The sequence below is a fragment of the Eptatretus burgeri genome, chromosome 10 (assembly GCF_056783735.1).
Source record: "Eptatretus burgeri isolate ZD-2024b chromosome 10, Ebu_testis_v1, whole genome shotgun sequence".
Lineage (NCBI taxonomy): Eukaryota > Metazoa > Chordata > Myxini > Myxiniformes > Myxinidae > Eptatretus > Eptatretus burgeri.
Window position 1 is genome coordinate 4,456,105 of NC_140970.1, and position 23,216 is coordinate 4,479,320.

General features: G+C 50.4%; 1 protein-coding gene across 6 annotated transcripts in view; it reads right to left on the reverse strand.

The window, feature by feature from the left end:
• Positions 1-23,216, reverse strand: part of LOC147017855 (glycogenin-1-like) — a 51,823-nt gene that overhangs the window by 9,953 nt on the left and 18,654 nt on the right. For 3 of the 6 annotated variants that reach the window (XM_085896906.1, XM_085896905.1, XM_085896903.1), the window contains exon 2: positions 15,691-15,832. In XM_085896906.1, coding sequence (XP_085753032.1) covers positions 15,691-15,832 — 142 coding nt within the window. The remainder of the gene's footprint in view (positions 1-15,690; positions 15,833-23,216) is intronic. The other 3 variants (XM_085896908.1, XM_085896907.1, XM_085896904.1) reach the window with 1 other exon arrangement.

Here is a 23,216-nt window from a genome sequence, read left to right on the forward strand (position 1 = left end):
TCGGAACGAAGGAGAACGAGAAGGAGAACGAGAACGAAAAGGAGAACGAGAACGAAAACGAGAACGAGAACGAGAAGGAGTCGGAACGGAGGGGACGAGTGTGGAAGTCTGGAGCCCGAAGCCTGCAGTGGCTGGAGAAGCTGAAGAGAGTCGGACGAGGGGGTGCTCGCGTCGGTGCCAGGAGCTGCACGCCCGAGGGAGGCCGGCAGCGCGACCTGGCCGAGGTGGAGACGCACACCAGGGATAATAAAGCTCCTCTATACCCCGAGCATCAGCAACCCCCTCCTGTTTCCCCCCGCGCTGAGATAGTGCGACCAAGGGGGCCCCGTTCCCACCCCCCTGCCAGGCACTGTCCGCGAGGCCCGCGGGTTGCGGGGCCATCGCCGCTCCGCGTCTCATCACCAGACGGGTAGGCGCGACCCGGTCTCGGCCTCAGGCCTGCCTCATTCTTGAGGGTATTTCTTTTCCTTGGTTTTGGGTATGTGTTGTCGGCGCCGTCTGTGAAGTAGAATTGTATAAGTGTTGCCGTGTGCTCGGTAGTCGGTATTAGCTCTGCACTGTGTTTTCACTTTTATGTTTGCTTTTTGTGTAAATTGAATTGTGTTTTTCTTTTTTGTGTGCTTTTGGTGGAATTGAATATGTGTGCTTCCCGTGTGCCGCGAATAAATGTGCTTTGTGTTGAACTGTTTCCCGCTTCGCTTCGTCATTTCTCCCATTGAATCCTCATCTTGCTTCACGTAAAGGGTTGGTAGTGGGCTGAATATGCCCGATAATTAATCGAACCGTCGAGGTCGACGATAACACCGCTCGGTTATTCTGATAGTACGGAACGGGTCGCTTAAGTGGCCCGTGTCCGAAGTCGACCTGTGGCGAGGTGCGATCGCCCGGTCTACCCTCCGTGTGGGTACTTAGGTCGGTCGGGTCGGCGAGCAACCCTATCCCACGCGGGGGCTGATTGGCTCGATCGCGGTGAGACCGAAAGGTCCACCCGTGACTGGTTCCCGGCGTTAGTCCGAGAGGGTCACGACTGGATTGTCCGTCCGGTGGGCGACGTGCCGCGATTCGAGTTACGTGGCCGTCAGCACGCCGGCGGGCGCGAATACTGCAACAATATATTATATATATATATATATATATATATATATATATATACATATATATACATATATATATATATATATATACATATAAATATATATATACATATATATATATATAGATATAAATATATATACATATATATATATACATATAAATATATATATATATATATATATATATATAAATATATATACATATATACATATATATATATATATATATATATATATATATATATACATACATATATATATATATATATATATATATATATATATACATATATATATATATATATTGTTGTGGTTACCAAATTCGCAAACCACCATTCAGGTCCCTTAGGTGAGGTATCTCGGCAAGTATATGTGTAGTTAGGCCCAAACCCGTTGTCTAGTGGGAATACATGTCATTTATGCGAGCTGCGACTCTTCAGGATAGCCGTTTTTCTTTTACTATCTTTATTTTGGACCAACCGCCATGATCACAACCACAACATCAACCACCGACCACAACCACCGCTTCACCACAACCGCCACGACCTTCACGCACACCTCACAACCGTAGCATCGCCACCGTTCTTGCCCCGCTGTGGGTACCGGTGTTGGACTCATGCAGAACGCGCGTCGAACAGCGTGTACAAAATCACGGATTTTGTGCTTCAAAAACGGATCAAAAACGACACACGCCCACTTTTTGCCGTCCAATCGGTGAGCGAGGGGCGATTTGGCCCCGCCTCCAGAACGATCGATATATGCAAATTTGTGGATCAAAAAGCCTTCACGCCCACTTTTTCTCGGGCCAATGGGGAGCGAGGTGAAAGGTCAAAGGGAGGGGGTCAAAGGCGAAGTTACGGGGGGATAAAAGGACGGTGTTCGTCAGTCAGAAGTGAGTCGCAAACGAGAACGAGAAGGAGTCGGAACGAAGGAGAACGAGAAGGAGAACGAGAACGAAAAGGAGAACGAGAACGAAAACGAGAACGAGAACGAGAAGGAGTCGGAACGGAGGGGACGAGTGTGGAAGTCTGGAGCCCGAAGCCTGCAGTGGCTGGAGAAGCTGAAGAGAGTCGGACGAGGGGGTGCTCGCGTCGGTGCCAGGAGCTGCACGCCCGAGGGAGGCCGGCAGCGCGACCTGGCCGAGGTGGAGACGCACACCAGGGATAATAAAGCTCCTCTATACCCCGAGCAGCAGCCACCCCTCCTGTTTCCCCCGCGCTGAGATAGTGCGACCAAGGGGCCCCGTTCCCACCCCCTGCCAGGCACTGTCCGCGAGGCCCGCGGGTTGCGGGGCCATCGCCGCTCCGCGTCTCATCACCAGACGGGTAGGCGCGACCCGGTCTCGGCCTCAGGCCTGCCTCATTCTTGAGGGTATTTCTTTTCCTTGGTTTTGGGTATGTGTTGTCGGCGCCGTCTGTGAAGTAGAATTGTATAAGTGTTGCCGTGTGCTCGGTAGTCGGTATTAGCTCTGCACTGTGTTTTCACTTTTATGTTTGCTTTTTGTGTAAATGGAATTGTGTTTTCTTTTTTTTGTGTGCATTTGGTGGAATTGTATTTGTGTGCTTCCCGTGTGCCGCGAATAAATGTGCTTTATTGTTGAACTGTTTCCCGCTTCGCTTCGTCATTTCTTTCTTTGAATCCCCATCTTGCTTCACGTAAAGGGTTGGTAGTGGGCTGAATACGCCCGATAATTAATCGAACCGTCGAGGTCGACGATAACACCGCTCGGTTATTCTGATAGTACGGAACGGGTCGCTTAAGTGGCCCGTGTCCGAAGTCGACCTGCGGCGAGGTGCGATCGCCCGGTCTACCCTCCGCGTGGGTACTTAGGTAGTTCGAATTTGGCGAGCAACCCTATCCCACGCGGGGGCTGATTGGCTCGATCGCGGTGGGACCGAAAGGTCCACCCGTGACTGGTTCCCGGCGTTAGTCCGAGAGGGTCACGACTGGATTGTCCGTCCGGTGGGCGACGTGCCGCGATTCGAGTTACGTGGCCGTTCGCACGCCGGCGGGCGCGAAAACCGCAACACTGGTGTCAGGAGTGGGATACAAATTCATCGCCCTCCTCGCGGCACTGGTATCGGAGAACAGGAAAACGGGCTCTCCTGTCTCCGGCTAAATTCACGGGAATCGGTCCAGGGGTGAGAGAAGCGACCCCCGATTCCCTCCAAATTACGAGCGAGCAAATTAACCCTTCACGAGAAGCAAGATGGCGTCTCAAGGCGAGCGGGAGCCGGGGGTATTAGAAATGTATATGTGTAGTAATGTAGAATCCATGGTCCAGGATGGAATCCCCGAGCAGGAAATGTTGATTGTGCAGGAACACGGACTCGCCCAACTGAACCCAGAACCTGAGGTGGGTGCGGCAGCGGCCGCGGTGCATGACACCTCCCCCCCCCCCCTCTCCACCAAAACCCTTCCCCGACCCCTGCCGAAACGGCTCACCCAAGCGCACCCCACATGACCCAGCTATACACCATGCTGGCAAAAATGTATGCGGAAACGACAGCGAAGATGATTGCGAACATGAACAAGCAAATGAATGAAGTGAAAACGACGATGGATGCGAATACACAACAAATAAACGAAAAGATGGATACAAAAATGAACGGAATGGAAACAAACATGAAGGAGGAAATGAAAGAGCTACGGGGTGAGACGCAGAACATGGGCCGAAGCCTGCAGGCGGCCATGAAGGCCGTGACCGGGGAGATAAAAATGGCGACTCCACGTGTGGGAGCAAACGAGCTGGGTGGGGGTGCAACGGCTGACAGGCCCGCGGTGGAGGCGGGTGAAAAAATAATTCGTGGAACGTGTTGGGCGAGGGTCGTGACGATGACCGAAAGGGAAAAATTAAATGGGGAGACCAAAACGTGTGAGACGAGACACGAGGTGACGACAACGGAAATAATAGTTGAGACAAGAGAGGTAAAGGGTGAAGAGTTGGCAGTGACGGTAGCCGGGAAGGGAACGATAGAGGAGAGACTGCACGGTGAGGACGGGGTAAGTGACGCACACACGGAGGTAGTGGAGGATAATGGGGGTGAGCTGGCGGACTGGGTAGAGACCCAGTGCGAGCACCTGGATGGCCTCCTCCAGGAACGAGGGGAGGGAGTATGCCCCCTTGAGGCGAGTCACGACCAGGTGAGTTCGGTCGTGTTTTGCGAGGTTGAGGGGACGAGTGCTGTGGACGGGTGCACGGAGAGCTTGGGGGGTATCGAGGCCCCGGAGACCCTTGTGGGGACACGAATCCCCAGTGTAGTTGTCCCTGTGTGTGTGGTGCAAGGCGTGAGTGCGTCCCCGTGTGTGGAAGCGACCCCGTGTGTGAGTGGTGTGGTGGCGATGGTGCTGGAGTGCGTGCTTCCCAGCACGCCGTGTTTGGATGAGGCACCGTGTGTGGATGAGGAACCGTGTGTGGAAGAGGCCGTGTGTGTGAGTGAAACGGCCAGTATGAGTGAGGAACCGCGGGTGAGTGCCCCCGCGTGTATGAGTGAGGGACGTTGTGTGGAAGAGACCGCGTGTGTGAGTGTCGCCGTGTGTATGAGTGAGGTACCGCGGGTGAGTGCCCCCGCGTGTATGAGTGAGGCACGGTGTGTGGATGAGGCACAGCGGTTGAGTGCCCTCGCGTGTGTGGGTGAGGCACCGCGGGTGAGTGCCCCCGCGCGAGTGAATAGAGCACCACGTGTGAGTAGTATGGTTTGTGTGAGTAGTGAGGCACGCGTGAGTGAACGGCCGTGTGCAAGGTCGCTGTGTGCCAGGGAGACCGTGTGTGTGAGAGAGCGGTATGTAAGGGAGATGTCGGTTGGCATGCGGGAGCATGCAGCCGCGTCTCCCGGTGTGAATGTGATGGAGTGGACTGTGTGCGTCGTAACACGCAGGTGTGCGTGGGTTGAATGGCGACGACGACGGCGACATGGGAGAAACGAAAGCCGAGTAGCGGCTGTGGTTGTTTCGAGGACCGTGCCGGGTTCACCCAGCAGTGAGCACGCGGTTCGTGCTGTGCAACGCACGAGACCGCCACGTGCTCGCTTGCGAGAGTGAAGTCCCGGTCCGGAAACGCACGCGGTGGATTTGCCGATCCCGCGGACGGACAAAGTTTAGGTAGGTAAATGGATTTGGACCGGACGGGTTCTCCACGCGATCGTGTGTGTTCAGCTCCAACGGGCAAAGCACATGTGTTCGCGTGGGAAACCCCTCGAGACGTGGGGCTTGTGTTTTTTTTTTGCGCACGGTGACGTCATGGCTGCACGTGGGGTTGGAATCCGGCAGGAGGGGTATCTCTGCCGGATGGTCCCGTCCAAGGAGGGACGAGGAACACGTGCAGCTGCATGACGTCACGGGCAGGTGCAAAGTGCGCGAGCTCTGAGTTGCCGCGCAGGTGCTGCGCATGAAAAAAAAAAAGGGAAAAGCAAGCCTCACTTTCGGGTGTACAGGATTCCTGGGCAAGGGGTGGAAGACCCCCTTGACCTGGGCACAGGATGAAAACTAGTTAGGGGGAAGGGTTGGCTTAGCTAGACCGACTCCATGGGGCAGGGGTAAGTCCTCATGGAGTCCGTGGAATGGATTAGTTAGAGGGATTGTAGCCAGATTTAGGTGGGAAAATTGATTAATGGGATTATTTGGAGACAGTGACAGACTTGAGGATGTGTAGAGGGGACGTAGTTTAGCTACGTAGTGTTAAAAGGAACGTGCTGTAGTTTAAGGGACGACGTGGGAGCACGAGTTAGTTAGGGGATGTAGTTAGGAGGATGGCAGAGTTCAGTGGTGTGGGTGTTGAAGAGTTGGTGAGTTGTGAGGTGGAGACATGAGTGAGTGAGGCCAGCGGGTCTGTGTGTATGGAGCGAATGGGGAATGCATGGTGCGATGAGTGATTGGGGGGAGGAGTGACTCCCGCCCAAGGGACCCACGGGGTCAGTGTAGAGTGAGTTCGCTGGGTTAGTTAAATTGAAAAATGGAGGTCGTTTTGCTGTTGGTGGGAAAGTAGGCTCGAGACCCATTTGGAGGGGTGCAGGAGCCCTGTTGACGGGCTTGGGAGCGTGGCTGCGAAAGGTGAGTATCGCTGAGTGGGTACCCCGGGCACCAGGCTAGTCGGCCGCGGTAGGCCATGGGCCCATGGGGGGCCGGGATAGAGTAGTGGGCACGGGTGCGCCTGCTTGGTGCGGGGGCCCGGGGCGCCATTAGCCGCGTGGGCAGTGTTGTGGGCACGGGTGACCCTCGGAAAGGGGCCCGGGAGGCCGGCCTGCCACGTGTGCGTTTCAGGGGAGGTGCCATGGGGGGCACTCCCCGGTGTTAGGGAGCTGGTAGGCTCGGAGGCAGTGTAGTGCCCGGGGGTGCCATAGCGGGAGATTCGGCAGAGGGTCGTGCCTGCCAAAGGGAGCCACGTGTCCCAGCCAGGAGACCGTGTGAGGGCACGGAGAGAAAATTGGGGGGCGAGGCCCGAAATTGTAAGGACACCAACACAGGCGACGGGAATCTGGGTTTATAGAACCAATAGTTTAAGCGAGAGGCGCTTGTTGAAAGCCCCGTGGTAGTTTAAGAGTTAATGGTTAGGGTAGATTAGGAGATGTACCCCTCCGCACCATCCATCCCCTCGCTGTCGTTGTGGGCCGCTGGACCCACTTGGTGTTAAGATCGCCAAACTCTGGGGAGGCCATTCTGAGGCTTGAGTTGGGCCTCGACACAGGACGTTAGCTCTCCCTTGTTCCCCTCTGGGAAGGGAACGTAGGGGTTGGGAGTAGGCTAGGTGACAGGATAGGTTAGCCGAACAAAGACGATAAAGGGGGTTAGGGGACGATTTATAGAGGGGAAGTAAAAAAATAAAATAAATAGAAAAATAAGTTGGGGCTAAATTGGGGTTTGACAAATTAAGGGAGTGGGTATGTACAGTGACAGGCAAAGGCGATAGGTGGGAGGGAGACAGGTAGGTAGGTCCGAGCCCGCCTTCCAAGTGGCCAGCACCACCGCACTCCCTCCACCAACCTCCACTGAACGGCAAGAGCTGGCCAACTTCATCGGCTGGCCGTGTTTTGCTGCAAGGCCTGTGCCGGCCCACTTCATCGGCAGCTGTTGTGTTGCTGCAAGGCCTGTGCCGGCCGGATCATCTGCAGCTGTGGTACTTCAAGGCCTGTGCCGGCCAGTTCATCTGCCGGCTGTGTTTGCCTGCAGCGGCCTTCTTCTGCGGGCTGTGTTTGCCTGCTCACCTTTGCCATGCCATGCCCACTGCCCAGGTTCACCAGCCCCGTTCAATTTTTGCTTTGCCCCCCCCCCCTGTTCATTTCCATGTGCGCCAGGATCGTAAAAGCAACAGTTTGCAAGCTGCAAGAACTGCCCTGTTGGCAGCTACAACACGGGCCTGCAGTGGCGGCCCGTGCACCGTGTTTGTGTTCATCCATCCATCCGTTGTGCTCATTGCGTGTGCCACTTGAGCTGGCACGGAGACTGCGTTGTGCAGCCCAAGCACCGTTGTGGTTCACTGAGTTCAGTTCAAAAGGGAAGGCCTTGGACTGCGTGTGAGCAGCCAGCCACGTTCCCTGTCACCTGCATTGTTTTGAGCCAGAGACTGCATGTGGGCAGCCTGGCTCCCTGCTAACTGCTTTCTTTTTGCAGAGTTCAATGATCCTGGGCCATGGTTTAGTGTAAAATTTGTAAGTTAAGGTTAAGATGTACTGTACTGTAAATATGAGTGCGCCCCCGGCATGTTTGTCTTAGCGCCGGCAATTTTATTTAAGTCGTCCGTATGAGTGAGTTTGTTTAGATAGTTACGCAGCCCTCAGGTTATTTATTTTGGGGACACGAATACCATGAATGTCGCACTCAGGGATCCGTAGGTAAAGTGTACTAGGGGAAAACTACACATGATGGCACACGAAAATTTGACGACTCGGGACGAGTCTGTAAAAAGGGAAGGGGGTAGTGTTGTGGTTACCAAATTCGCAAACCACCATTCAGGTCCCTTAGGTGAGGTATCTCGGCAAGTATATGTGTAGTTAGGCCCAAACCCGTTGTCTAGTGGGAATACATGTCATTTATGCGAGCTGCGACTCTTCAGGATAGCCGTTTTTCTTTTACTATCTTTATTTTGGACCAACCGCCATGATCACAACCACAACATCAACCACCGACCACAACCACCGCTTCACCACAACCGCCACGACCTTCACGCACACCTCACAACCGTAGCATCGCCACCGTTCTTGCCCCGCTGTGGGTACCGGTGTTGGACTCATGCAGAACGCGCGTCGAACAGCGTGTACAAAATCACGGATTTTGTGCTTCAAAAACGACACACGCCCACTTTTTGCCGTCCAATCGGTGAGCGAGGGGCGATTTGGCCCCGCCTCCAGAACGATCGATATATGCAAATTTGTGGATCAAAAAGCCTTCACGCCCACTTTTTCTCGGGCCAATGGGGAGCGAGGTGAAAGGTCAAAGGGAGGGGGTCAAAGGCGAAGTTACGGGGGGATAAAAGGACGGTGTTCGTCAGTCAGAAGTGAGTCGCAAACGAGAACGAGAAGGAGTCGGAACGAAGGAGAACGAGAAGGAGAACGAGAACGAAAAGGAGAACGAGAACGAAAACGAGAACGAGAACGAGAAGGAGTCGGAACGGAGGGGACGAGTGTGGAAGTCTGGAGCCCGAAGCCTGCAGTGGCTGGAGAAGCTGAAGAGAGTCGGACGAGGGGGTGCTGGCGTCGGTGCCAGGAGCTGCACGCCCGAGGGAGGCCGGCAGCGCGACCTGGCCGAGGTGGAGACGCACACCAGGGATAATAAAGCTCCTCTATACCCCGAGCATCAGCAACCCCCTCCTGTTTCCCCCCGCGCTGAGATAGTGCGACCAAGGGGGCCCCGTTCCCACCCCCCTGCCAGGCACTGTCCGCGAGGCCCGCGGGTTGCGGGGCCATCGCCGCTCCGCGTCTCATCACCAGACGGGTAGGCGCGACCCGGTCTCGGCCTCAGGCCTGCCTCATTCTTGAGGGTATTTCTTTTCCTTGGTTTTGGGTATGTGTTGTCGGCGCCGTCTGTGAAGTAGAATTGTACAAGTGTTGCCGTGTGCTCGGTAGTCGGTATTAGCTCTGCACTGTGTTTTCACTTTTATGTTTGCTTTTTGTGTAAATGGAATTGTGTTTTCTTTTTTTTGTGTGCATTTGGTGGAATTGTATTTGTGTGCTTCCCGTGTGCCGCGAATAAATGTGCTTTATTGTTGAACTGTTTCCCGCTTCGCTTCGTCATTTCTTTCTTTGAATCCCCATCTTGCTTCACGTAAAGGGTTGGTAGTGGGCTGAATACGCCCGATAATTAATCGAACCGTCGAGGTCGACGATAACACCGCTCGGTTATTCTGATAGTACGGAACGGGTCGCTTAAGTGGCCCGTGTCCGAAGTCGACCTGCGGCGAGGTGCGATCGCCCGGTCTACCCTCCGCGTGGGTACTTAGGTAGTTCGAATTTGGCGAGCAACCCTATCCCACGCGGGGGCTGATTGGCTCGATCGTGGTGGGACCGAAAGGTCCACCCGTGACTGGTTCCCGGCGTTAGTCCGAGAGGGTCACGACTGGATTGTCCGTCCGGTGGGCGACGTGCCGCGATTCGAGTTACGTGGCCGTTCGCACGCCGGCAGGCGCGAAAACCGCAACAATATATATATATATATATATATATATATATATATATATATATATATATATATATATATATATATATATATATATATATATAGTAGACTAGGCGTAAGTCGTCACCATCAGGATCGAGAAAAAAGTGACGACTTAGAAATGTGATGACTTACGCGTATGCAAACATTCATGATGGCTGTGGAGTGAAGGATGAAGTCGCACGTGGCCTGGACACGTATGTGTGAGAGCCGGCTATTGTACCAAAAGGAAAACACAATCCTCGGGGCATTGGTGGGGGTTCATTGGTGAGTTGGAAAGTGGTCAAGCAAAGATGGAATTCATGAATCAGTTTATCAAAAGTAAAGATAATGAACAACTGTAAGACAACAACTTCGCCTGCTTATCACCATGATGGGATTGACCAACGAACCCCAGAGACTTTTCTGGCAGCATCTGCCAGAAAAGCCCAGTCTCATCGGCATTGTACACGTCCCAAGGCTGATACCTTTCCAAGATGCCTTTCAATTTGCCATCCTTCCAGTGGTGCACCACTGCCGAATCCACGCTGCCTGATTCGCCGCACTTCTTGACCTTGCCGATTCCCCACCTCACTTTGAATCTGTCTATCCAGTGCATTGGCAAGGTCTCGGCATCATCATGCCCGAGGTCCGCAGCGAATTTACGTGCCTTCAGCAGCAACATTTCACCGTCCAACCGAATATTTGGCCGAGCCGACATTTGCCGAAACCAGATGATGAGCGAGTCATCAACATCTTCAAAGGACACACATCTCACGCGTTTCACACTTACCACCGGCCTCGCGATCTTCTCCACTTGTCCAAACATCGTGCCCTTATTCTTCAAGATATCGTTCAATGTCTGCCGTTTGATGTCCAACTTCTCAGCTATGGCTGTTTTCTTCATCAGTGGGTTTGCCTCGCAAAACTGGATAATGCCGTATTTTTCTTGGTAGGTTTTAGTTGTAAGCTTACACTTAGTCGCCATTGTCCTGCCTGCAGTGCGATCAACCTGTGTACGCAGTTATAAATAGCCTATCACTGGCAGTGTAAACCAATGAGCAAGCATCACGATTCCATGAAATCGGGATTCTCACGAGGCAGCAGTTCCATGTGACGAGTTAGGAGTGGTAATTTACTTGAGTTTCCATTACGTGGGAACGGACAACATCTGACGACTGAGACGAAGTGACGACTTACAGAGGGATGACCCTTTATTCATAGGGACTTAACATGAGATAATTCGGGACTTTTTGACGCTGCCGACTTAGGCGAAGTGACGAGTCACACGCTGCCGACTTACGCCTAGTCCACTGTATATATATGTATATATATATATATATATATATATATATATATATATATATATATATATATATATATATATTTGTGGGCCGGGGGTCAGGTGAGAAGACCACTGATCTGTGCCACTATCTCGGGTTCCCATCAGACTCCCTGGAATTGCAGGCTGTCACACACGGATAATTCCGTGACGCGGCAGGTCGCTACCAACCGTGACACCAATAACTCAATCACGTGACTTGGGGTCCTCCCTCTGGTTTATCCAGTGACTTAAAAAATAATCATGCGATCTAATTACCAGGGGACATGCCCTTGGTCCGCTTTGTCCAAACCGGATCACTTTACCGGATCAGATGCAGCCGAGTAACACTGCCAAGGACGTACCAGCTAAAAGGAACGGATCGTTGGGAATAAAGTCCCGGCTAGGTTAGGATAGGATACGGACCATGCTGGATTAATGAAAGAAAAGACAAAAACGAGCTGGGAGTATTTCTCCAGAGGATTTATTTACAGGCAGGCAAGGAAAGACATGTGGCACAATTAACAGAGTTTATCATTATATGTAAGCAGAGATAGGAAGAAACGTGTAGTGATACAATAATACCAGCAAATTACAAAAGCAGACAGAGCAGAGTTATCCCAATGCAATTCTTCTACACTCTTAACTTAAACGAGGACAGGTGCCATTACATACACACACACACACACACACACACACACACACACACACACACACACACACACAAATCCCGATGAAGAGGAGTTAATGAAGAGAAAGAGGAGAGGAGATGAGATGAGGCTTACGGTCTCTCAATACCTTGCACGATTTACCGGCCGCGCCACCAGAACGTTTTGGGGGGATGCACAGCTGGGCGATACCTCCCTGACAAGCCTCCTGCTTTGAGGCACTTCGTGCAGCGAAGCGTCAATCCAAAAGAATGGGGCACGACCATCAGGCGTGAAGGAAGGAATTTAGGCAGTCAGAAGCCAGTGGGTGGAGGAAGGCAGATTCCTAAGCAATGGCGGAGAAAGGCGGACAAGATCAGGTGGGTGAATGGAGCCAGTGAAGCAGGTGGAGTAAGCAGACGAGGAACGCTCCAAAGGCCCCACGACCCGTCCTTTTATAGATTCTGTGGTGCAGCGCGGGGGCGACGACCCGAAGTGATGTGTCATCATCCAAATCGGGTGCTCTGGTTGGGCCCCAGCCAGCACACTGCCCAGCCGTGATGACCGGAAGCAGCTCCACTTTACATCTGGCCACATGATTCCAAGCTGCGGAATCGTTCCGCTCTGAGCACAGTGACACGAATCGCCCTGCACCGAACTCCCAGGCCGCCCATGGCGACCGGCGGTCAGCGCCAGTCAATGTGATGCCTGTCTAAGCCATGTGGCTCAAGCCGTACAGCGCGCATCTGCCTGGCTAGAGCCTCGCCGGGCGGAGAGGCGAGAGGACGTTTGCCGTCTGCGGGAGACACCCGCGGCGGTCAGCGAAGACCGACAGTAAGATGCTATGTTAAACGCATGCGCAGACCCAAACAAGATGTGTGCCATTCGTGCACTGCTCTGTGTGATATTAAATAACCCCAGGGCTGCGTGTGGGTCCGCTGCCATTGAGCATGCGGTCATTTATCAAAATTGGGGGTGTGCATGGTACCAGCCCTGATCTGTGCCAGGAATTGAGGGAAAAGATTGGATATAATTGTTAGATGTAGGTTTGGGTTGGAAAAAAAAATAATAAAAGTATTAAATGGAGATTTGGATTGAAAAAGAGGACAGATATAATTATTAGATGGAGATTTGGATTGAAGAAGATAGATATAATTATTAGACTCAGAAATGGGTTGAAAAGAGTGGCCGCGTGCGTACTGCAAGTTGTTAGCATTTGGTAAGTTGTTTTTCCATGGCTGACCTTCACGAGGACCCATTTTCACAGCGAAGGGTGCGGCCACGGTTTTCTACAGGTGGGTGTCCGTGGGTAGTACCTGCTGGCTCTCGCGAGGACCCATTGCTTGGATTTACCTCAGGAATAAGAGAAAAGGCAGAGTAGGAATGAAGTTCAGAGGTTTAATCAGACCTAACTACGAGATTTACATAAGGCACTGTCCCATTAGACAAGAAGGAAGAGACTATCTGAACGTACATTAATGAAATAACTGTCTTGGGACCACTGTATGTTGGATGCCATTGCCTTGAAGGGATGCAGTTCCCATAACTGCAGCAATATAAAACTAATATATATATATATATATATATATATATATATATATATATTATATATATATATATTGTTGCGGGTCTGCAAAACTGCATGCCTCTAAGGCAATGGCACCCAACATAGTGATCCCCAAAAATTATTTCGTTAGTCAGACTCCCAGGCAGTCAGACCTTCCCATCATGTCTAATGGGTTATCGGGATGAAGTGCGTTGCGTGGGTCTAATCGCTAGGTCTAATAATTATATCTCTATCTTCTTTTAAATCCTGATTTCCATCCAACTCTTTCCTTTTATCTATGATACAAATCGAAGCAAGCACACATACACGATAAGACACCCGCACAGCCCTATTTGAGAATTGCCACATGAACAAGTGCGCGCACGGCACGCCCTTTCATTCAAAATGTGCGCGCCAATTTACAAAGGCATCTCATCTTGCTCAGCAAAAACTCACACCACCTCGGCCATCAACATCTCCCGCACACGGGAAAAATCATCATGAGCTTCCTCGCACCTCCATATCGATACGGTTCGCCAGCAAGCAGAGGCTTACTGCACGGCGTGCGGGGACGGACCAGTTGCGTTGGCAGTGCCAGCCGTGTCTCGCTGGGGATGCCCCGAATGGGTGCGCGGGACCGACGCAACCCTCGTCCAGTCACCAGAAGATGGCAGGACAGGTGACGGGGGTCACGGGGGAGGGGGGCTCACAGAGCAGTGTGAGGCTCTGGGCCATGTCGCGCTGGATGTGCAAATGAGACCGGGACCCAATAGGAGAGTGCGATTCGGATGACAGTGTATCACTTCGGGTAGTCACCCCACCCTTTGCCATGGGCTTATAACAGGCAGATTGCGATGCCATCCTCTCTCTCTCTCTCTGCACTTCGTCCACCTGACTGCCTCGTCCACTTCTCCACCCTCTCTTCACTGTACCTCGTCTGCCTGTCGCTGCATCTACACTCGGGGTTGGTGTGCCACAGACGTTCTTCTGGACCAGTGCGGAGCACACATTTCCATGAGCCCCGGCAAAGTAATCAAGCAGGAATTAACACACTGACTATTAAGGTGGGATCGCTCAAGCGGAGCATCCCCCAAAGCACACTGGGTTGCGTGGTCAGCCGACTATGCCCAAGTATTGCGAGGCCTTTAATCTTCATCTGCTCTCCTTCCTTATCTTCATCCAGTTTGTGTGTGCGTGTGTATGTGATGGCACCTGTCGTAGCGTAAGTTAAGATTGTAGAAGTTCTAATGGGATAAGTCTGCTCTGTGTCTGCTTTTGCAAATTGCTTGCCTTTTGTCGCACCCCATGAATTCCTTGCTATCCCTGTACATAATAATAAACCCCATTCACTGCGCCACGTGCCTTTCCTCGCCTGATTGTAAATAAATGCTGTGTATATATGTTCCCAGCTCATTTTCTTCTTTTCCCTCATTGGTCCAGCATGGTCCTTATCCTAGCTTAGCTGGGACGTTATCTCCCAACGATCTGTTTTCTAGCCGGTACATCCTTGGCAGTTACGCTCGGCTGCATCTGATCCGGTTTGAACAGGGAATACCGAGGGAGTGTCCCCCGGTAATTAGATCACGTGACCGTTTTAGGTAACCGGTTTTCATTAGATGGAGGACCCGAAGTCACGCGGTTGAGTTATTGGCGTTCAGTCAATTAGCGACCCACCTTATCACAGAGTTATCCGTGTACGACGGGCTGCGATTCCAGAATCTGGTGGGAACCCAAGGTAGCTCCCTCCCCCCCCCCCCCACCGTGGTCTTCTCACCTACGACTCCAGGTCCATAACAATATATATGCAGATATATATTATATATCTATAAGTGGCTCAAGATAATCCTTCAATATGGGAGTCGCAGAACAAAAACTCCTGCAACAGTACAGGCTCGTAGCACCGACTGGAATGCAGCGATTTGCCATCCTTTATTTATATAGACAAGCTCATTCCAATTTGTAATTAGGAATCCCTTTTAAAAAAATTAGAATTTAATTAACTCTCAGTACAAGATCAAAAAATTAGTGTCTAAATACTTCAGCATTGTACAGATGTTGACCGAATGCATGACTTTACTACACCTACTCCTTCCCATCCATCACATACATTGCCATTATTGATGTATTTGAAGTTTCAGATTGATCTGCTCTGGAGATCTGAAATCTTTTTGGAAATAAAGGAAAACAAAAATCATCAATTTAAGATGGCCACCAAGGTTTTCAACAATTCTGATTCACTGAAAAATATGCCTGAGATCTGGTGACTTGGAACAATCCAGTCAATTCATCAGTGTAGCAGCCACCAAGAAACATGAGCAAATAGGTTTGATGAAAAAAAAAAATAATAATAATAATAATAATAATATTACCAACAAAAACAAACAAACAATAGGCTGTAGCTTACAACTTAGAAGTCTAAAAACAAAACAAAAAAACACCAAACTTGTTCTGACTCACCGAAAAGGAGGAGAGATCTGGGGTGTGACCAAAGCGACAAGGCTGCGTGTGGTGCCATGTTGCCGTAATGATTCCGCTAACACGAGGGCACCACGCCCATATGCCTCGGTTGCCACCAACGTCACAAATGCCTCGTTTGCTGCTGAGGAAAATTCAGACATAACAGATGTATTCTGCAGTGAGAGCCTTTTCACCATATGTTTTAGCAAACAAAAGTTGATCTCTACCTGACCACAAAGTACATCCATCCATCGGGACCATACTCTGTGCAGAGCGTTGGTGCTGCCTAAGCAGTCTCCTTGGCTATTGGGCACAATCCTGGACAGGTCGCCACTCTGGCACAGCATGCTGGCTCTCATTTTGCCGACCTCGGAAGGATGACAGGTCGAGTTAACCCCACCTGGTATTAATTAAACAGCTGAGCAGGATTTGAACTCAGGATCCTAGGATCCCAGGCCTGCCACCCTAATCATTAAGCCAACACCAGGTTTAAAGTACATCAAGACACACACACACACACACACACACACACACACACACACACACACACACACACACACACACACACACACACACACACACACACACACACACACCGGATGCTCATAAAAATTAGCCACACTTGTAACTGGAGAGTTCACAGAACACCTCACCTCACAAAGTCTTGAGGAAAAGGACATGAGAATGGCCTCTAAAACTCTTGCTTTACATTTCCAAGCACAATCTATATTTCCCACAAGTCACAATTTTGTCTGAATCTCAATATTCCCCAACGCTAAGAGTATGAGCAGCAAATTTGATTGGTCGAGATGGAGTGAATGTTGTCAAAGTATGACAAAACTGTAGCTTTCTGGAAGTGTCATTCAGGCAATTTGTTTTACTGTGTTCAAGTATAAAAATGAATCGAAATATAAAGTTTTAAAGGCTGCAGCAAAAAAAATTAAAATCCCAAAGTTTACCTCCATTGATGCAGCATATTTTACACCATCCTTTTTTAACACGTTAGATCATTTATTAGTGCCTGCTGTTTGTATCCTTTGTGACATCTCTAAAAACAGTAAGTTTTCCGTATGGAATGATCTTCAATTTTGGTTGACTGCCGACAGACAAACGATTACCTTAATCCTCTGTGTGCATGCGCAATCAGGACGAGATTCCATACAATTTACCAAATTCAGAGCTCAACGGCAAGTTTGTGTTACGCTTCGTGTCCTTCAGCGTACAAAAGATAAAATTCAATAGAAAGTAAATAGCTCCTCGATCATAGACTGACATCTGTAGACAGACAAACAAAGTGAAGCAATTGCTTAACCCTGCTTTGCATTTCGTGCATGGGGTAAAAAATAGTGCATGGGGGCTATGGGCTGGAATTTGGGTTTTGGGATTGAGAAGAATTGTGGATCATGAACAAAAATAGTTGAAGGCTAAGTCTGCTTTCTTGATTGTTGCAAACTAGTGGAATAGGTCAGGTCAGGTATGGGAGCATGTGCCAGAACAGCGCGTCGCTGCGTCCACTTTCCGCCGGTACTCCAGGGGCCTCCGTCTGGCCATCCCCCAGGCAGATGCCAGGCCCATCCCCATCTCCTTTAGATGATGGTCAACCTGCTGCAACCACGAGGCATGTGGTCGGCCCACTGGCCTCCTCCACTCATGAGACTCCCTTGCTGAGAGAATCTGGTGAACAGGATCAGCGTCAGGAAAACGAGCCACATGTCCATACAGCCGCAACTGACGCTCACGTACTATGCAGGTAACAAATCTCATCCGAGTTTCTCTCAGCAACCGCTCGTTGGACACAAAATCCGACCAGCGATAGCCAAGGATTCTCCGAAGAGACCTGGTACCAAAGGAATTAAGTCTCCGTCTCAGATCCTTGGTCAGAGTCCAAGTCTCGCATCCATAGAGCAAGACTGGAAGTACCAAGGACCTGAAGACTCGGACTTTCGTCCTCCCGCACAGGTACCGGCAGCGCCACACCCCATGATCCAGTGAATCCATGACTCCCCAGGCCCGACCCAGACGTCTATTGACCTCTGACTCGCAGCCAGCAGAGACATGAATATCACTGCCAAGTTAAGTAAATCTCTCCACGACCTCAACATCCTCACCACAAACAGACAGACAGGACAGCAGCATCCAAGATGTCACCGAAATCCTGGATCTTAGTTTTGACCCAAGAAACCCGTAATCCCAGCGGCTCCGACTCCTCATTCAGCACCTCGAGGGCCCCCAAAAGGATGTCTAAAGTCTCCGCAAAGATGACTGCATCATCTGCAAAGTCAAGGTCCGAGATCTTGACATTCCCAAACTATGCACCGCAGCTAGATCTCTCCGACATCCTCCCTAAAATCCAGTCCATACAAGTGCTGAAAAGTGTGGGGGCCAGTACACACCCCTGACGAACTCCAGTAACAACTGGAAATAAGTCAGAGATGGTACCACGACACTTCACAGCACTCTCAGTACCAGAGTAGAGTTCAGACATCAGATCGATCAGTTTTGGTGGCACCCCACGAAGACCAAGAATCCTCCAGAGGACATCCCGATTCACTGAATCGAACGCTTTACAGAGATCAATATAGGCTGCAAGCAGCCCCTGCCGAAACTCTCATCTGCGTTCGGTGAGGACACGAAGGGCAAGGATACGGTCAATCGTTGACCTCTTTGGTGTAAAGCCTGACTGCTCTGGACGCTGGTGCTCAAGCAGATGATGGCGAACCTTATCAAGAATTATCCGAGCAAAGACCTTGCCCGGCACTGAGAGCAGCGTCACCCCTCGGTAGTTGTTGCAGTCTTGGCGATCACCCTTCCCTTTCCAGAGAGGGACAACAAGGCCTCTCTTCCAGTCAGTTGGGATGATGCCTGTGTTCCAGGCAGAGCACAAAACTGCATGCAACGACACGAGTGCAGCATTTCCACCAGCCTTGAGAAGTTCAGCATGGATGCCACAGATTCCTGGAGCTTTGCCCTGTTTCAACTGGTTCACCGCAGCCCGCGTTTCCACAAGCGAAGGTGGACCACAGTTGATTCGAGGGTCAGCAACAGGGATTGTAACACCCTTGACGTCCAACTCTACAGCTGGGGGATCAGCCTGGTACAACTGCTCAAAGTAACCGGCCCAGCGGGCCTTCACTTCAGACTCCTCTGTCAAGAGCCTACCACTCTCCGCTCGAACTGCAGTGCTCCGAGGGATGGGCTTGGATGAACGCAATGCGCGAATTCCCCTGTAAGCGGGACGAGAATCACCTGTCCACAGATTCCTCGCACATAGGCCTCCTTGTCCACCCTCAGTGCACGTACAGTTTTACGCCTCAGCTCCCTGAACAGCTCAGCTCTGCCATTCAGCCTGGCCCTGCGACTCTGGTCAATGGTATCCAGTGTCCCTTGAGAGACAAAATTCTTCTTTGCCCTGCGGTGAGCTCCAAGACATCCACCGGCAACATCAAGGACGGTGGTCTTGAAGGCACTCCACAAGTCTTCAGAACCCCCCAAAGCACCCAGACCCCCCAAGTGTCCACTCAGCCTGTCCGCAAACTCCTCAGCTACTCTCTCATCCCTGAGCATGCAAACATCCAGCCTAGGCTGGGATGGTACCATTCTCCAGGATTTAAGGTGCAGCTTTAGAGTTGCTACAACAAGCCTGTGGTCAGTATTGAGGAACTGAGCACTCCGGTAGACCCTGCAGTTCTGGATCATCCTCCAACGACCGTCAATGAGGACATGGTCAATCTCCTTTACCACACCGCCAGCGTTGGAATACCAAGTCCAGCGATGAGCTTGTGGGTGCTGAAACCATGAACCAGCCACCCTAAGTCCATGACTTCTTGCAAAGTCAAAGAACTTAGTGCTATTCTGGTTCATAGTTCCTGACCCATGGGGACCAACACACACCTCATAATCATACCTATCAGTTCCAGTCGATGCATTGAAATCCCCCAAGACTAGAAGTGTATCTCGTCTGGGGCACTGATCAACCACAGACTCGAGCATGGCGTAGAATGCATCCTTCACGGTGAGATCACTCGCCTCAGTCGGAGCATAAACAGAGACCAGGGAAATGACACCTAAGGAGTGACGAATCCTTAATCTCATAATACGCTCGTTGACCGGTGTTACCTCAATTATCATTGGGGTCAGCTTATTGGACACAGCTACAGCAACTCCTTGGGTATGGTAACCATCAGAGCAACCAGACCAATAGTAGGTGTAACCACCCACCATTATCTCGCCGCAATCCGGTCTCCGAACCTTAGAGAGAGCTGCAATCCCTATGTCCAAACGCTTGAGCTCAGATGATAACAGAGACAGGTGATCATCCTCTCTTAGGGATAGTACATTCCAGGCACCCACCCGAAGGGACCGCCTCAGGTTAACCCAAGGAGACCGCCGTCTGGTGGACGACACCTCAGCACCACTCCGACACACTCTCCCGCAATCTGACCCAGGGATGTTACCCAGTGGTTTCCCCCCTATCATCAAAGATCGGGGGTCCCGAACGCTTTGCCCCAATCTCGTCATCCGGTGAGCTGCCCTGCGAAGGGAAGCTGCACAGGAGGTACTCCCACGGAGCGGGTTTTCAGATTTTTTTGCGTTTTGCGGAATGATGGGTTTTACGGTGGCTGGAGTGCAAATCCTGCCACCAACCTCTTAATGAAAGTAACCCAACTGCAGGAGGACGTCCGCAGACACAGTTGGGCACTAGATATGGATGGCCGTTGGCTCACAAAGAGTTCCTCCGCCCTTTGACAGGTTTTGTTTTTAATCCTGCTGGGTGTCCATATCCAAACACCCTCCTCACCAGAAAACCTGGTGGGGGAGACGGTTTAGTCGCCGACAACCCGACCATGGAACAGGTTAGTACAGGTTTACATGGTACCTGTAGCAGGTCACAGATCGAACCTGACCTGACAAGTGGAATAGTTCAGTTATATTTGCTGGTTGGCTGTCTTTTGTTCACCAAAATGAATAATCCCAACAACCTCAATCCAATGTACAAATATACAGTATACGAGGTCCGTCTAAAAAGTAATGGGACTGAGCCTGCTGTGTGCTCCACTTACACAACTTGAAAGAACTGGTTGCATCACAGTCTTTCGCAACATATATATATATATATGATTGGTGATGGTTGACTGCGCTCAATGTGTGATTTTTTACAGGTTATGCTTTACACGTTGTCTCGTCCAAGTTGTCGAGCTGAGTCATGAGCAGAGAGCCAATCTGAAGTTTCTTGCCAAGCTTGGCAAAACACCTTCCGAATCCTTTGCAATGCTGCAGCAAGTTTACGGGGAAGAAACGATGTCACGTACACGTGCATTTGAATGGCACAAGAGCTTCAAAGCGGGACGGGAGGAGGTTGAAGCCGATCCACAGTCTGGAAGAGCTTGAACGAGCAGAACGGCGGACAACATCGAGCGTGTGAAGCAGATGGTGTGCGGAGATTGTTGACTCACGGTGCGGATGATTGCTGAGTAACTTTCCATCAACAAGGACACAGTCTGGAGCATAATCACTGAAAATCTCGAAATGCGCAGGGTGTGTGCAAAGATGGTCCCCAAGCAGTTGTCCGAGGACCAGAAACAGCAAAGTCTCTGTCAAGACATTATCGAGCGCCTCAACGATGATCCAGACCTGCTCAGGAGAGTCATTACTGCCGATGAATCGTGGATATTCGAATACGATTCCGAGACCAAACGGCAGAGTTGTCAGTGCAAAAGTCTGGCATCGCCAAGACCAAAGAAAGCAAAGATGTCTAAGTCGAAGGTCAAGGTGATGCTAATCACGATTTTTGACATCAAGGGCATCGTTCACTTTGAGTTTCTACCACAGGGTCAAACAGTGAATCAATACGTGTCCAAGGAGATCCTCCGGCGCCTCACGAGATCAGTCCGGGACTGATCTGTGGGAGAACAACGCCTGGGTGCTCCACCATGACAATGCCCCTGCTTACAGTGCCCTGAGCATCCAACAGTCTGACGCAGAGGAACGTGCCAACTCTGGAGCAACCCCCATATTCGCCAGACTTAGCCTCGTGATTTTTTTCCTATTCCCAAAGCTCAAGGGGGTGATCAAGGGAACCCGATTTCCTGATGTGGAGGCCATCAAAATGGCCATGACGACGGAGCTCTGGAGGATTCCAGAAGAAGCCTTCCGGGGGTGCATCGAAGCGTGGAAGAAGAGAATGGACACAAGTGTATGAGACTGGAGGGAAACTATTTTGAAGGGGACAAGCTGTGATTTCAATACATTTTTTGGAATGAAATTTCTGTGAAGTCAGTCCCGTTACTTTTTAGACGGACCTCGTATTACAGTTCAAATTGCTACTTCGAGCTTTACACTTGTCTGTGAAATACAGAGCTGCCCACTGCAAACAAGCAGTGTGTTTGCTGCTACATTGTGACACACAGTATCAGCCAGCTTAGCTTTATTTTTTTATTAAGCAATGCCAGTCCACTCCATGGTAAGGGAATCTATCCATGGACATATTTCTGGCTCACTGGTTTTCATCAGCATGGAACTGATTACAGCACCCCACCCCCAGATTTTGAGCCACTGCAACGTGGCTTCACACCCCCGCATGCATAAAATTATACGGTACTCAAGGGGTATGCTTACACATTGTAAGCAATAACAAACCATGCTTCCCCATTGTCTGTTCATTCACCTGCATTCTTTAATTTATAATTTCATTTAAGGATGCTTTCTGACAGTTCTGCGATTTTTTTTTTCTGGTGTCGGCTTTGATGTCCATCGGCATGCAAAATTTCAGCTTTCCATGTCACCCGGAAGGTACCGATCTTCACATATATATATATATATATATATATATACATATATATATATATATATATATATATATATATATATATATATATATATACATATATACATAATGTTGCAGTCCTGGTGGTTTGGTTAACCCCGCCCCCGACCTAATTGTGGTGGAAGGGCGGTTAACACTGACCAGGTCGGATCGCCAAGCGGTTTTCCTTCGGAGGCGGACATGTGATCCTCAGAGATTATGGCGCACATGGGAGGGACAGGGCGGCACTGACGGAAGCACAGCACAAAGGTTTGTACTCGAACCCGCAACAGATATACGGACACCAACAATTTAAAATAAACGCAGGGATTTCATGAAAATATAAATATTTACAAGGATAATTCAAAAATGTAATAATAATACGTGTAGTAAGTAAATTTCAGCATAAGGTCGAGACGCCTCTACACACGGACTTTAATACAGACAAGGGGAAAATGAAACAAAAGAAAATCCCTCTTTGTTCTGGCACTTAGCTTTGTCCAGAGATGGTCTTTATTGAACTTTGGGATCAAGGTGCTTTGTCATGCATGGGAATACGCGCCCAAAAATGGCGCCGAGCCACTTTCTGGGCGGGAAACGTACGCGAGGAAATTCGTGAGATGACATTGTTGCGGATTTGGAAAGCTATCACACTCAACATTCAGGTCCTTCAGCTCAGTTATTTCGGTAAGTACATGTTGCCAGTTAGGGTCCCGACCCTATT